The sequence below is a fragment of the Pituophis catenifer genome, unplaced genomic scaffold (genome assembly GCF_029215685.1).
Source record: "Pituophis catenifer annectens isolate HBS135680 unplaced genomic scaffold, rPitCat1.0.hap2 SCAF_8, whole genome shotgun sequence".
NCBI lineage: Eukaryota > Metazoa > Chordata > Lepidosauria > Squamata > Colubridae > Pituophis > Pituophis catenifer.
The window spans coordinates 80,513,542-80,526,760 of NW_027256888.1; the positions used below are offsets into that span (position 1 = coordinate 80,513,542).

Below are 13,219 nucleotides of genomic sequence, written 5' to 3' on the forward strand. Positions count from 1 at the left end.
GACCTCCAAGGCCCCTTCCAACTCTTTATGATTCTATATCCTCTGGGGATCAAGCTTGCTTCAGCGTCTCTCCTCCCCTTTTCCCCCCACACAGGAAAACAAAAGCCGGCAAATCCGACAGTTCCACTTCCACGGGTGGCCAGAGGTGGGGATCCCCAGCGACGGGAAAGGCATGATCAATATCATAGCAGCCGTGCAGAAGCAACAACAGCAGTCCGGCAATCACCCCATCACTGTGCATTGCAGGTAACCGGGGGGTGGGGGTGGGGGGGTTTCTAGGGGCTCCCCCTTTGCGATGATCGACTCGCATCCCTGAGGTGTTTGAACAGCACCATGGACCGGTTCCATTGGTCCCCCAAGAAATTATTTTATTTCTTTGTATCTTGCCTTTACTATTTTTTTTTACAAATAACTCAAGGGGACGAACATGTCCAGTGTTCGTTTCTTCCTCTCTTTCCCACAACAACAATCCTGTGAGGTAGGTTGGGATGAGAGAAAAAGACTGGCCCAAAGTCACCCAGTTGGTTTTCCTGCCTGTCGGGACTAGAACTCACTGTCGCCTGGTGATTGGCCCAAAGTCACCCTGCTGACTTTCATGCCTAAGGCAGGACTAGAACTCACCATCTCCTGGTCATTGGCCCAAAGTCACCCAGTTGGCTTTCATGCCTAAGGCAGGACTAGAACTCACCATCTCCTGGTCATTGGCCCAAAGTCACCCAGTTATCTTTCATGCCTAAGGCAGGACTAGAACTCACCATCTCCTGGTCATTGATCCAAAGTCACCCAGCCGGCTTTCATGCCTAAGGCAGGACTAGAACTCACCATCTCCTGATGGTTGACCCAAAGTCACCCAGCCGGCTTTCATGCCTAAGGCGGGACTAGAACTCACAGTTTCCCGGTTTCTAAGCTGGCACCTTAACCACTACACCAAACTACCTCTCTTCCTTGAAGAAACTTTGCTTCACGATCTCCATGACTCTTCGATCCTGGAGTAGATGGTACTTTCAGAATAGCCTTGGCCCCAACCCTTCTTCCTTCAACAGAAGCTCATTTTCTCCACCACGCTCAGGGAACCTTCCTCTTCCTCCCACAACCATTGAGTAGACCACTACTCAGCCACTGAGTAGACCTTCCTAGCTCTTACCTCCTCTAAATTGGATCCAGAGGTGGGCTTCAAAAATTTTAGCAAGGGGTTCTCTGCCGGGTGGGTGTGGCTATGGTGAACGTAGCTTAGTTGGCCTTCTGCACCATGGCGGGCGGGAGCGTTTTTGCCCTCCCTAGGCTCCGGAGGCTTTTTTTGAGCCTCCGGGAGGGTGAAAACGGCCTCTTCAGGCTCTGGAGGCTGGAAACGGGCCCATTTCCAGCCTTCCTGAACTTCCGGTAGGCCCGTCTTTCGCCCTCCCCAAGCCTCCGCATGTGACCTGCACTTACCTGCATCCAAAACAGGCCGTGTGGGGACACCTGGGAGGGGTGGGGTGGGCGGGGCCAGCCAGGAATGGGATTTGGGGGTTTTCCGAACTGCACAGAATTTTAGCTAGAGATTCTCACGAACCCCCAGCAGCCCATCCTTGGTTGGGTATCTGGAGAAGGAAGAAACCCCATTCATCTCCTCTTCGTCTTCTTCACAGCGCTGGAGCTGGCAGGACGGGGACCTTCTGCGCGTTGGGCACCGTCCTGGAAAGGGTCAAGGCGGAAGGAATTCTGGACGTCTTTCAGACGGTGAAGAGTTTGAGGTTACAGAGGCCGCACATGGTGCAAACACTGGTAAGCTTCCACCATCCCTGCAGGCGTGGGATTCACTTAACCTTCGCTACCAGTTCGCAAATGTGAACGCACGTGGCACCTCTGCGCATACGCAGGACCTTTGGCGCATGCGTAGAATGTCCAAGACAGGACGTGATGATGTCCGGGCGGGTCGGCAGAGCCTCCCGCAGCCGCTGCTACCAGTTTGCCCGAACCGGATATAACCGGCTGAATACCACCACTGCATCACGGGTGCAGTCCATAACAGAAGATACAAAATAGTATTAATAGTATAGTACAGTGATGGCTAACCTTTTTGCCATCGCGTGCCAGGAGAGGGAGGGCGGGGGAGGGTCACGTGTGCATGTGTCCACGCGCATGCATGCGCAACCCTCCCTCCTCCCCCCCCTCCGATCCTGGCACATGATGGCCTGGTAGACCCATTTTTCTTTCTTACCTGGTTCCAGATCCTCTCTATTTATCTGGGAAGGGCGAAAACAGCCTTTCCCACTCCCTTGTGGAGGCCCTACGGAGGCTGAAAGGGCCCATTGCCCAACTCCCGGTGGGACAGGAAGTGACATTTTTTGCCTCCAGAGCCTCTCTAGGAGTCTCGAGGAGCCTCTCGAGGAGTCTCTGGAGACAGGGGACAGCAAAAAAGTCACTTCCTGTCCCACTGGGAGTCGGGAAATGGGCCCTTTCAGCCTCCGTAGGGGCCTCCAAGGGAGTGGGGAAGGCTGTTTTCGCCCTTCCCAGATAAATAGAGAGGATCTGGAGCCAGGTAAGAAAGAAAAACGGGCCTCCCCCTCCCCCCCAGAGGCAGGAAACAGCCTGTTTACCTACTTCTGGTGGGCCCAGAAGGCCCGAAAATCAGTTGGCCAGCACGTGCATGCGCCCCAGAGCTGAGCTGGCGTGCCCACTAATATAGCTCCGTGTGCCACCTGTGGCACACGTGCCATAGGTTCGCCATCACGGGTATAGTATATAAATAGTATAGAGAAGAATCCCTATATAAGGAATAGAAATAGAACTTCACTGTCACTTTAAATGTACACCAATCAGCATAGATTAAAATGAATTTCGTTGCATTCAGCTCTCAAAAGATAAGCATTATGCCTATACCACACACACACATACACACACATATAGTGACACAGAGAAGGATCACAGTCTATTTTGAATGTATACCAGTGGTGGGTTGCCCCCGGTTCGCACCGGTCCTATAGAACCGGTAGTAAAACCGGCGGGAGGCTCTGCCCACCGACTCGCAACGTCATCAAAATGCTTCTGTGCTTGCGCAGAAGAGTGCGCGAGCTAAGTGAGCGCACCCGCGGCCCCGTTGCGAACCGGTAGTAAAGGTAAGTAGAACCCCCCCCCCCCGATGTATACATGGTGGGGGAGAGGGGGGAACAAATCCTGCAAGTTTCCAAGACGGATGGCCTAAGGAACGAAAGCTGTTACACAATCTAGTAGTCCTACTATAGATACTTCAAAACAGAAACAGACCATGGCGTGGGGGGTGGGGGGTCTCTAGCAATGCTCTGAGCTGGGGCAAAATGTAAAATCTGTTACTACCAGTTCAGTGGGCGTGGCCTGGTGGGGGTGGGGGTAATGTGACTGGGTGGGCGTGGCCAACTTTTTTTTTTTTTTTTTAACTTTTCATAGCATTTTTTCTAATGCTTTGAAAAGCCTCTCTGCCGATCAGGCAACTCAGCTGGGATCGTCAGAGACTTTTCAAAGCATTTTTTTTTAACCACCTCTTCGGCCAAGAGGTTGCAGAAAAAAATGCTTTGAAAGATCCCAGCTGAGCCGCGCGATCATCAGAGGCTTTTTTTTTTTTTTTTTACTTTTAAAAGCATTTTTTCATCGGAAGAGGTTGTAGTTTAGTTTAGTTTAGTTTAGTTTAGTTTAGTTGATTTATATACCGCCCTACTCCCGAAGGACTCAGGGCGGTGAACAGCCACAAGATAAAAACACATAAATGCAAAATTTAAAAACAGAATAAAACCGAATTAAACAATTTGGCCGAAGACAAATTTAAAATACCCCAATAAATTAAAAACAAATTAAAATGTGTGTTTTAAAAGGGAAAAAGGCCAGCCTGATGGAATAAAAAGGTTTTAAGAGCACAGCGGAAGGTTGTAGAAAAAATGCTTTTAAAAGTTAAAAAAAAAAAAAAAGCCTCTGATGATTGTGCGGTTCAGCTGGGCATGGTGGGGGGAAGGGGGGGCAGGGATTTTTGCGACTGGTTCTCCGAACCACCCGCCGCCATCACTACCGGATTGGGCGATCCAGTCTGAACCAGGAATATTTCACCCCTGGCTCTGAGCTCTAAGCACATAGTCACTTAAGTAGGTGACTTCTCTGTGCGTGAATTTCCCCCAAATTCTTAGGAATTCTGGGAAGTTCCCAAGTTTCTCCGAAGATCTTTTTTTGGGGAGGGGGGTTCCACTTATCTTTACCACCAGTTCGTCCGTGCCTGCGCCCGGCCTCCCACATGTGCTTTGCTTGCTCATGCACCTTCTGCACACGCGCCCAGCCTCGAAAACGTGCCTAAATAGCACGACTTAAAGCCAGGGCTGATGGGCGGGCCCATCCGCGATCGGCGCTACCAGTTTGCCAGAACCGGCTGAATACTACCTCTGGGGGAAAAATCCCTGATTTGTTCCGTCACTCACCTCCCATTTCTCTTCTGTTTAATCCCTTAGGAACAGTACGAATTCTGCTACAAGGTAGTCCAGGAATATATAGATGCCTTTTCAGATTACGCCAACTTCAAGTGAAGCCGATACCGCCGGAAGACAGAAAAAGCCTTGCCTTCTTTAATACTTTGTAATATTCTGTTTGTTAATATCCCTATCGCCCCGCACCCTCCCCCCCCCCTCAAACGTGTATATAATCTTAACTGTTCTAGAAGGGTTGGTACCATAAGATTGCTATTAATTAGCTTGAGATTTTATATGTAGCAAAAAAAAAAAAAGTGTTAGATAAAAGAAGATTGTAGGCACTTTCTTTTTCCAATGTTTTATTGGGGAATTAAATAGTGTGATATTTGGATTAATATTGTCAAAAAAAAAAAAGAAAACCACATCTCTGTCGTGGAGAATTTATGCAGGCTGGTTTTGTTTCGTTTTTTTTGTTTTGTTTTGTTTTGTAAATCTCTTTTTTTCCCCCCCCCCTTCTTGAGGGAGTAAAGCTTTTTAAAAACCAAAATGACATTTCTTCCTATCAGCGGTTTCTTCAAAAAGAAAAGGAGTGGCACAACCAATAATGTTTTTTTTTTAAAGTTTTTTCTTTCTCCTCCGTTCCCTGCGAAATCCCTTGGAGTTTTGTTATTTTACAGCAGGGGTCTTCAAACTTGGCAACTTTTAAGACTTGTGGACTTCAACTCCCAGAGTTCCTCAGCCAGCTGCCTGAGGAACTCTGGGAGTTGAAGTCCACAGGTCTTAAAATTGGCTGAGGAACTCTGGGAGTTGAAGTCCACAAGTCTTCAAGTTGGCTGAGGAATTCTGGGAGTTGAAGTCCACAAGTCTTAAAAGTTGCCAAGTTTGGAGACCCCTGTTTTACAGGGTTTTTTTTTTCTTTAAAAAAGAATATTTAGCAGAGATTTTGGTGGACGAGAAAGAATGTTCTCCTTCTTTTGCATCCCTTCCCAAAACCTCTTCACCATAAGTAGTTAAAAGCGAGGAAACCTTCCTTGCTCTTTGGAATTCAGACTGGATGTTCCTGAACTGATATTAGAAAACCTAGAATAATAGGGAATTCTTGCAGTTAAAAATCCCCATATCTGGAAATTGCCATACATATGAATTTATAATACAGTAGTGGCCAAAATTGTGGAAACCTTTTGGGAAAAGTGTATTTTTCTAAAACTAGCTAATAACACCACTTTTTTTTTTTTTTGGAGTAGTACCATAAAATTATATATCAATGGAAAGATAATTTAATCAAGAATGTAACGCAATCACTTTTAGGAAGGATTTTGCTATTAGAAGAGCAGTTACAGTATAAAGAAAAGGGAAAAATGAGATACACAAAGATGATCACCGTAAAAAAAAAATGAGATATACAAAAATTATCCCCGTGTCAATTAATGCTGCATGAATTACGGCCTTACACCATCTTCCCATGGAGTGACCCAAGTCTTTTAGTTCTGCAGCTGTTTATAATGTGAAACCAAGATTGAATGATTGCTTCTATTTATTGCTGGGTCGCTTCTGACTAACAAGTTTCTTGAGTCAGCTCCATAGATTTTCAATTGGGTTATTGGCCTGGGCCAGGGGTCAGCAACCTGCGGCTCTGGAGCCGCATGTGGCTCTTTCATCCCTCTGCTGCGGCTCCCTGTTGCTGGTCGGCTTCACAATTGAGAGGGCTTTCGGTTTGGTTGGTGGCATTTAGTCCCATTCCGCTTTGGGTAATTGCACCTAATTAGAGACGGACTGTGGCTTTTCCTTGGAGTATACATTTAAAGAAAATAAAACCCGAGATACATTCTAATAAAACACATTTTATTATAAAGAAGTAAAAAAAAAAAAGGATCTTACTAGCTATTAATTACATCTTGGCAGCGTTCCTGCCTTGCCGGCAGAAGTTCTGGCAGACGAACAAAGAAAGAGAGAATAGTGAAGGAATGTGGACATGCGCAGTAGTTCAGAGATAAGAGTCAGATCAGTCTACCGTAAGTCTCAGAATGGGAGCCCAGCTGACAAATGCAAGAACACAAGGACAGGTAGAGGAAAAAGGATGCTGCGCTAGGAGGAGACTCTATGGTGGGGGAACTGGTCTTCTGGTCAGCAAAGGACGTCGCGCTAGGAGGAGACGACGATGTGGGAACTGGACTTCCAGTTGGCTCCAGAATTGAACGGGGGCTTTGTGGCTCTTTGAGTGTTTAAGGTTGCCGACTCCTAGTCTGGGCTCTTCCCAGGCCATTCCAGCAGTGGAATAAGATTACCTTGAAACTCCAAAAAAAAAAAAAAAAAAAGTGGTGTTATTAGCCATCAAACCTCATCTCCGTGCTTTCCGCCGTGCCCTCAAGACCCTGATGTTCCAACAGGCGGGGCTAAACATATGAACATGTGAATGATTTTTTAAATGTTATCTAATTCTGGGTTTTATTTAATTGACCAAACTAAGTAATAATTTTAATTAGCAATTTTATGATGTTTATGTGTCTATATTTTTCCTGACTGTACACCGCCTTGAGTCCTACGGGAGAAAGGCGGTATAGAAATATAATAAATAAATAAATAAATAAATAAATAAATAAATAAATAAATAAATAAATAAATAAATAAATCTCAAAAATACACTTTTCCCAAAAGGTTTCCACAATTTTGGCCACTACTGTAAGCGGGGTGAATGATATACATATAGTTTGTAATACGCCAGCATCACCTTGTAGGAGAGATCAGCGGCATGAGAATGTAATGAATGAAATATAATAACAGAAGAAAAGAGCCAGAAGGGACCTTGGAGGTCTTCTAGTCCAACCCCCTGCTTAGGCAGGAGACCCATTACCCATTTCAGACAAATCGTTGCCCAGTCTCTTGTTAAAAATCTCCGGTGTTGAAACATCCACGACTTCTGGAGATAAGCCAGAATCCACTGGTTGATTGTCCTCCCTGTCAGGAAATTTCTCCTTAGTTCCAGATTAGACCGATGTATCCTGGTTGACGCGGTGGCTCAGTGGCTAAGACGCTGAGCTTGTTGATCGAAAGGTCGGCAGTTCAGCGGTTCGAGTCCCTGGTGCCGCGTAACGGAGTGAGCTCCCGTTACTTGTCCCAGCTTTGGCCAAGCATACACTTACCAGAGACCTAAGGGACGTGATGGCTCAGTGGCTAAGACGCTGAGCTTGTCGATCGAAAGGTCGGCAGTTCGTGAGTTCGAATCCCTAGGGCCGCGGAACCGGGTGAGCTCCCGTGACTTGTCTCAGCTTCTACCAACCTAGCAGTTTGAAAGCACGTAAAAAAAAATGCAAGTAGAAAAATAGGGACCATCTTTGGTGGGAAGGTAAACAGCGTTCCGTGTGCCTTTAGAGTTGAGTCATCCCGGCCACATGGCCACGGAGACGTCCTCGGACAGCGCTGGCTCTTCGGCTTTGAAACGGAGATGAGCACCGCCCCCTAGAGTCAGGAACGACTAGCACATATGTGCAAGGGGAACCTTTACCTTTATCCTGGTTGACTTCCATCTCCTTATCCTTCCCATCGGGAGCAGAAACATCCCCCAAAGTTGCAGCTATTTAAACTTCACCGAAAGAGTTTTGATGATGATGATGATGATGATGATTTTTCTCTTCTATTTGGGCTCGCAGCTCCTTCTCTCTTTTTTAGAAAGATCCCGGTTTCCAGAAGTTTAGCTAAAATTCTTCTAGAGTTAACCGCCTTAACGTAGATTGTTCCAAATATCCTGGGATTGCAGCTTCCCAAAATTTCTGGATTCCGTTTTGGAAACCTGTTTTTGCTTTTCTCTTCACTTTCTTCTCTTAGACGGCTGGGGTCAGCAGGCCTCTCTCTCTCTCTTTACTTTGCACAAGTGAGTCATGCTGTAAAAATTGGGTTTGTTTTCACTAAAAATGGAAAAGCAAGCAGAGTCCTGTTGGAGTGGAAAAATGAGGGAGAGATGGAAGTCAAACACAGGAATGTTTTAAAAAAAACATTCCCCCCCCCCATCTTCCTATCTCTTCATTCGCCCCGTTTCTTACTTTGGGACCACAGCTTTCTGCGTTTACAAGGGTACGCTCGTATTTTTTAAAAACTTCACTGAAGATAACTCATCAAAAAAGAAAAGTCTTTAAAAGTGGCATAATAGGAATATTAAGTAAAACAGCCAGCCAAACACTGCAGTGTCGCACTGAAATCTGTCAAAAGAGGCGAGACGAAGTCCTCGAAATATAATCTCACCAAAAATCCACCGTCACCCCTGCCCAAAAATGATTTTTTAAAAAAATTTGATTTATATGCCGCCCTTCTCCGGAGACTCAGGGTGGCTTACAATGCGTTAAGCAATAGCCTTCATCCTTTTGTATATTTATACAAAGTCAGCTTATTGCCCCCACAAACTGGGTCCTCAATTTACCTACCTTAGAAAGGATGGAAGGCTGAGTCAACCATGAGCCTTGGCGAGATTCAAACCTGCAGTAATTGCAGGCAGCTGGTCTTAATAACCAGCTTAATAACAGGGTGCCTTAGACCACTGTACTACCAAGGCTTTGAAACGGTCCTTTGCCCCCCCCCCTTGATCCAAAATAAATAAATTTATTGGAACACCGGCAGAGCGCATTAGGCCAACCACCACTTTTGAGGTCAACAATGGACCTCAAAATTCTCTTTTTACGGGGATAGATGTGCGTTCGGGAAGTCCTTGCCTTGTGGGCTCCATCTCTGGATGGAGAGAAGGGGGAGGCGATCCCTTGTTCTTCTCGTTGACCCACCTTAGGATGTCTTCTCCCATGGACCTATGTGCCTGGAAAAGATCTTCGGGTGCTGAAGGAACGTGCAGCCCAACTTTGTGTCTTCTCATGATCTACATAGGGTTAGGTCTTCCATCTACTGAGAGATGAAACCCGAAATCAACATACCAAGGTCATACCACTTGCATGATAACAAAGTAGGAAGCAGAGGCCTCAACCTTACCTGAAGACCAAAAGTATCTTCATTGGTGGACCTCAACGATCATGATTTGTTCCTTCACGCAAGTGGTGGCTCAGAACGTACATTTCCCAATGGATTTTGGAGTTGGTCCTTCCTACCCATCCCAACCTAGAGTTGAAATTCCCCCTTTTTCCCCCTCTCCTTTTTCCTTTCTCCCTCTCTTGTTAGAAGCATACTATCCGTTGCAACTCCTCCTAGGATTTGTCCAAGGACCGTTAACTTAGGAGGAAATAAATTTTGGGAGGCTACGGACAGGTAATGAGGAAGTTCCCGCCCAAAGAACTCTTTCCTCCCATGATTTCGTTCATCCTTTTATTGTCCCCCCCCCCATGCGTTCCATTCATTCTCTCATCATCTAACCAGCATCCGTTCAGGAATGAGTCATCTCGGTTTTCTGCGTTCCTTCATCTGCCTTCTCGTCATTCTCTTTCAAGAACAGCCCCCAACACAATGGGGAAAAAAAATAGTTAAGTTTCTATCACTTTACCCATAATTCCTCTTTTTTTCTCTCCTCACCCCTCTGTCAAAAAAATATATCAAAATCCTCTTTTTTTAGTCTTCTTGTCCCCTCAAACACAGGCGCACACTGCTCAGCATATCCTCAACTCATTTTCTTCATTGTCTTAATTTTGCTCTCGCCCAACTCCAGCTGCATCCCCGTTCTTCCTCTGATGCCTCCGTGCACGACATGCAGCTTGCATTCGGTGAAGTTAGTAGACAGTCAAAATTGGGCATGTCTGTGCTTGCAATGATCCAGAGTGACCAGCAGGGGCACCAAAGAGTAAATTGGCTTGAATCTCTACATCGCCCTCTAGTGGCGATTTATATTTCAACGAGTCCAGCTGGGTTCTAAGTATTTCTCAACCCTGGCAACTTTGAAGATGGGTGAACTTCAACTCCCAGAATTCCCGAGCCGGAAGGGCTGATCCTAACGGATCACAAAAGTACTGTGTGTCAGGTTTCGAGGTCGTCTCAAATAAATTGCATTTCAAACAAAGTCTTTGAAGAAAACCTCCCATTTATTAAGCACGACATTCTAACTCCGACTTCATTGCAGCCAACACTGACTTCCAGACCCAAAACCCTCCCTTTCCGTTCCCCACTCCCCTGCGCTCATTGGCCATCTTCCAAGTCACTCTACCCCTAATCTACTGCTCCAGCTCAAAGGAATTTCCCCCCTCCCATCCCATCTCCTAGGGGATATTATCTCCAGGGAAAATAAGTAGGTGAAAAGTCAAACGTCCCTTTCCAGACGCCTCCGCTTCTCTTTCTTATGTCAGCACTAGAGTAAATGCAGCTTGAAGTGCTGACATTGTGTTTCCCCAAAAATAAGACCGGGTCTTATATTAATTTTTGCTCCAAAAGACGCATTAAGGCTTATTTTCTGGTTAGGTCTTATTTTGGGGAAAATACAGTACTAAATGCATCCATCTGACTGACAATCTTAACTGGGGCTTATTTTGGAAGTAGGGCTTATATTACGAGCATTCTGAAAAATCATGCTAGGATTTATTTTCCAGTTAGGTCTTATTTTCTGGGAAACAGGGTAGTTAAGTATAAGGAATCCCCCTTGTGGGCTGGTACATCTCAAATGACACTGTCGGGGGAATTCTGGGAGTTGAAGTCTACACATGCTGGCTGGGGAATTCTGGGAGTTGAAGTCAGAATATGAAGAGTGGGAAGGATCCTTGAAGGTCTTCCCTGCTCAAGCAGGAAACGCACAGATACTGGTTGGAGAATTCTGGGAGTTGAAGTCCACCCATCTGAAAGTTGCTTTCAGGATTACGACACTCAAGCTTGAGGAAAACGCCCATCAGCCTTGAGGGACATCAAGATGGAAGATTTTGGCTTCCTTCTTTTTTCCTTCTTCCACCCACCTAGTCTCTTCATGGCAGGAAAAGGAAGATCATCCAAAAGAAGGACGCTAAAGAGACATCTAAGACCCCCCTTAAGGGCTACACATGGCTGGGAGTTCCGCTGCCCCATGTGACTCTTCCAGCCATCACATTCGTGACGTGGGCTGGGTGCCTTTCAAGCAGAGGTCTTTAGGTGCTCCCATGGGTGATCGGGACACCTATCATCCTTCCTGGGTTTTGTGCCTTCCAGATGTGGCCCATCTCAACGGTGAGATGCCAGCTGGAGAGGAGGTTCTGAATCTGAGACGTTGAAGAACCCCTTCAGGAGATGATCAAGTTTGGGAGATCCTAGACCCGTGATGGCGAACCTATGGCACACGTGCCACAGGTGGCACGTTGAGCCATATCTGCGGGCACGTGAGCATTGCCCTAGCTCAGCTCCAGCTGATTTTTGGGCCTTGTGGGCCTACCGGAAGTCAGGAAATGGGCCGTTTCCGGCCTCCGGAGGGCTTCCGGGCAGGGGTGAGGGAGGCCCTTTTCGCCCTCCCCAGGCTCCAAGAAAGTCCCTGGAGCCTGGGGAGGGTGAAAAACAGGCCTACCAGGCTCACCGGTAATCTTTTTGCCATCACATGCCAAAAGTGTGGGGGGGGCACAGGGGGGCATTGAATTATGGGTGTGGACACACGCACGCATGACCCCCCCATACCGCCCCCGCTTTTGGCACACGGCGGCAAAAAGGTTAGTCATCACTGTCCTAGACCTTCTCGCTCTTCACTAGCCGAAGCATCTGGAAGTTCATGCCAGTCTAGAGAACCAGGGTTGATCTTACTAGACCACGGAAACGGCTCCTTAAAAAAATAAGATTCTCATGGTCCATCAGGTGTGGGACGTGGCTGGGAAGATCCTGCTACAGGAAGGTCCCCCCCCCTTACGTTCTTGCTGAAAGCTAGAGCAAATTAGGAGTCCTTGCTGGTCTCTGAAGTGGATAGTTTTCTTGTAGGCCTTTCGTGACCCCACTAGATAACATCATCCGGGCTAGTGAGGGATGTGGTTTGCTGCTAGTTTATATAGAAGTGGCTTCCTCTATCAGTGTCGATGGGAGTGTTGTTTCCTTCTTGGTAGATCCTTGATTAAGCTGTTGTTTACTGTTTGCCTGAGTTGGTAGTTCCACCTACCAAGTTCCATTAACCCTATCAAGGAGCAAATCTCACTCCTTTTTAGCCTTGATGATGTTACCTAGTTGGGTCACAAAACGTCTGCAAGAATGCAACCAAGCTTAGACAGCACCAAGGAACCCACAGTCAGCCACCTCCTCCTCCTCTTCCTCCTCCTCTCCACAAACCCCACTCCCTTCTAGCACTGATGATGCTACCTAGCTGGGTCATAAAACGTCTCCAAAGAAGGCAGCCAAGCTCGGAGAGCCCCAAGGACTCCTCGTTTTCAACCCTGAGCTACAAATATTTGTCGGAGCAACTTACTAGTGGAATCCCGGCTACCCTATATACACACACGCATCTCTCCATCCTAAAGCTACACATTATAAACAAGATTGTGGTGTCGGTAGGCTCATAGATAGCCACTTTTGTCTCGCTTTCGTTCTCTCTCGTTGGGCTTGCAGTCCGAGGGGCATCATACCTGCCTTAACCAGAGGGGGGGTCAAGCTTTGTGCCAAAACCAAGTCTCTTGTGTCCCCCCCCCACCTCCCCAGGATTACGCCAAGGCAGTCCGCGCCAACTGTCTCTCCCTCCCTTCCGTTTCTCTCCGTAATTGTAATTCTTCGCTGCCTCATTCCGAATGTCTTAATATCTTGTATTTATTTTTGTTGACCAAGTAAATGCTTTTCTTTTTATTTTTTAACTGGGCTGGTTCTTTTCTTCCACCACCGTGCAAAATAAGGCCAGGCGCCTAATCCTCGCTCGACTTCACGACCCACCATCGAGTCCAAACTGTCCGTCGCTAAGCGAGACGATG

General features: G+C 46.8%; 1 protein-coding gene across 4 annotated transcripts in view; it reads left to right on the forward strand.

The window, feature by feature from the left end:
- Window positions 1-5,026, forward strand: part of PTPRA (protein tyrosine phosphatase receptor type A) — a 138,220-nt gene extending 133,194 nt beyond the window's left edge. For all 4 annotated transcript variants that reach the window (XM_070949061.1, XM_070949064.1, XM_070949065.1 and 1 more), the window contains 3 exons: window positions 95-246; window positions 1,629-1,764; window positions 4,449-5,026. In XM_070949061.1, the coding sequence (XP_070805162.1) occupies window positions 95-246; window positions 1,629-1,764; window positions 4,449-4,523 (363 nt within the window). In that variant the 3' untranslated portion in view covers window positions 4,524-5,026. The remainder of the gene's footprint in view (window positions 1-94; window positions 247-1,628; window positions 1,765-4,448) is intronic.
- Window positions 5,027-13,219: the final 8,193 nt, after the last annotated feature.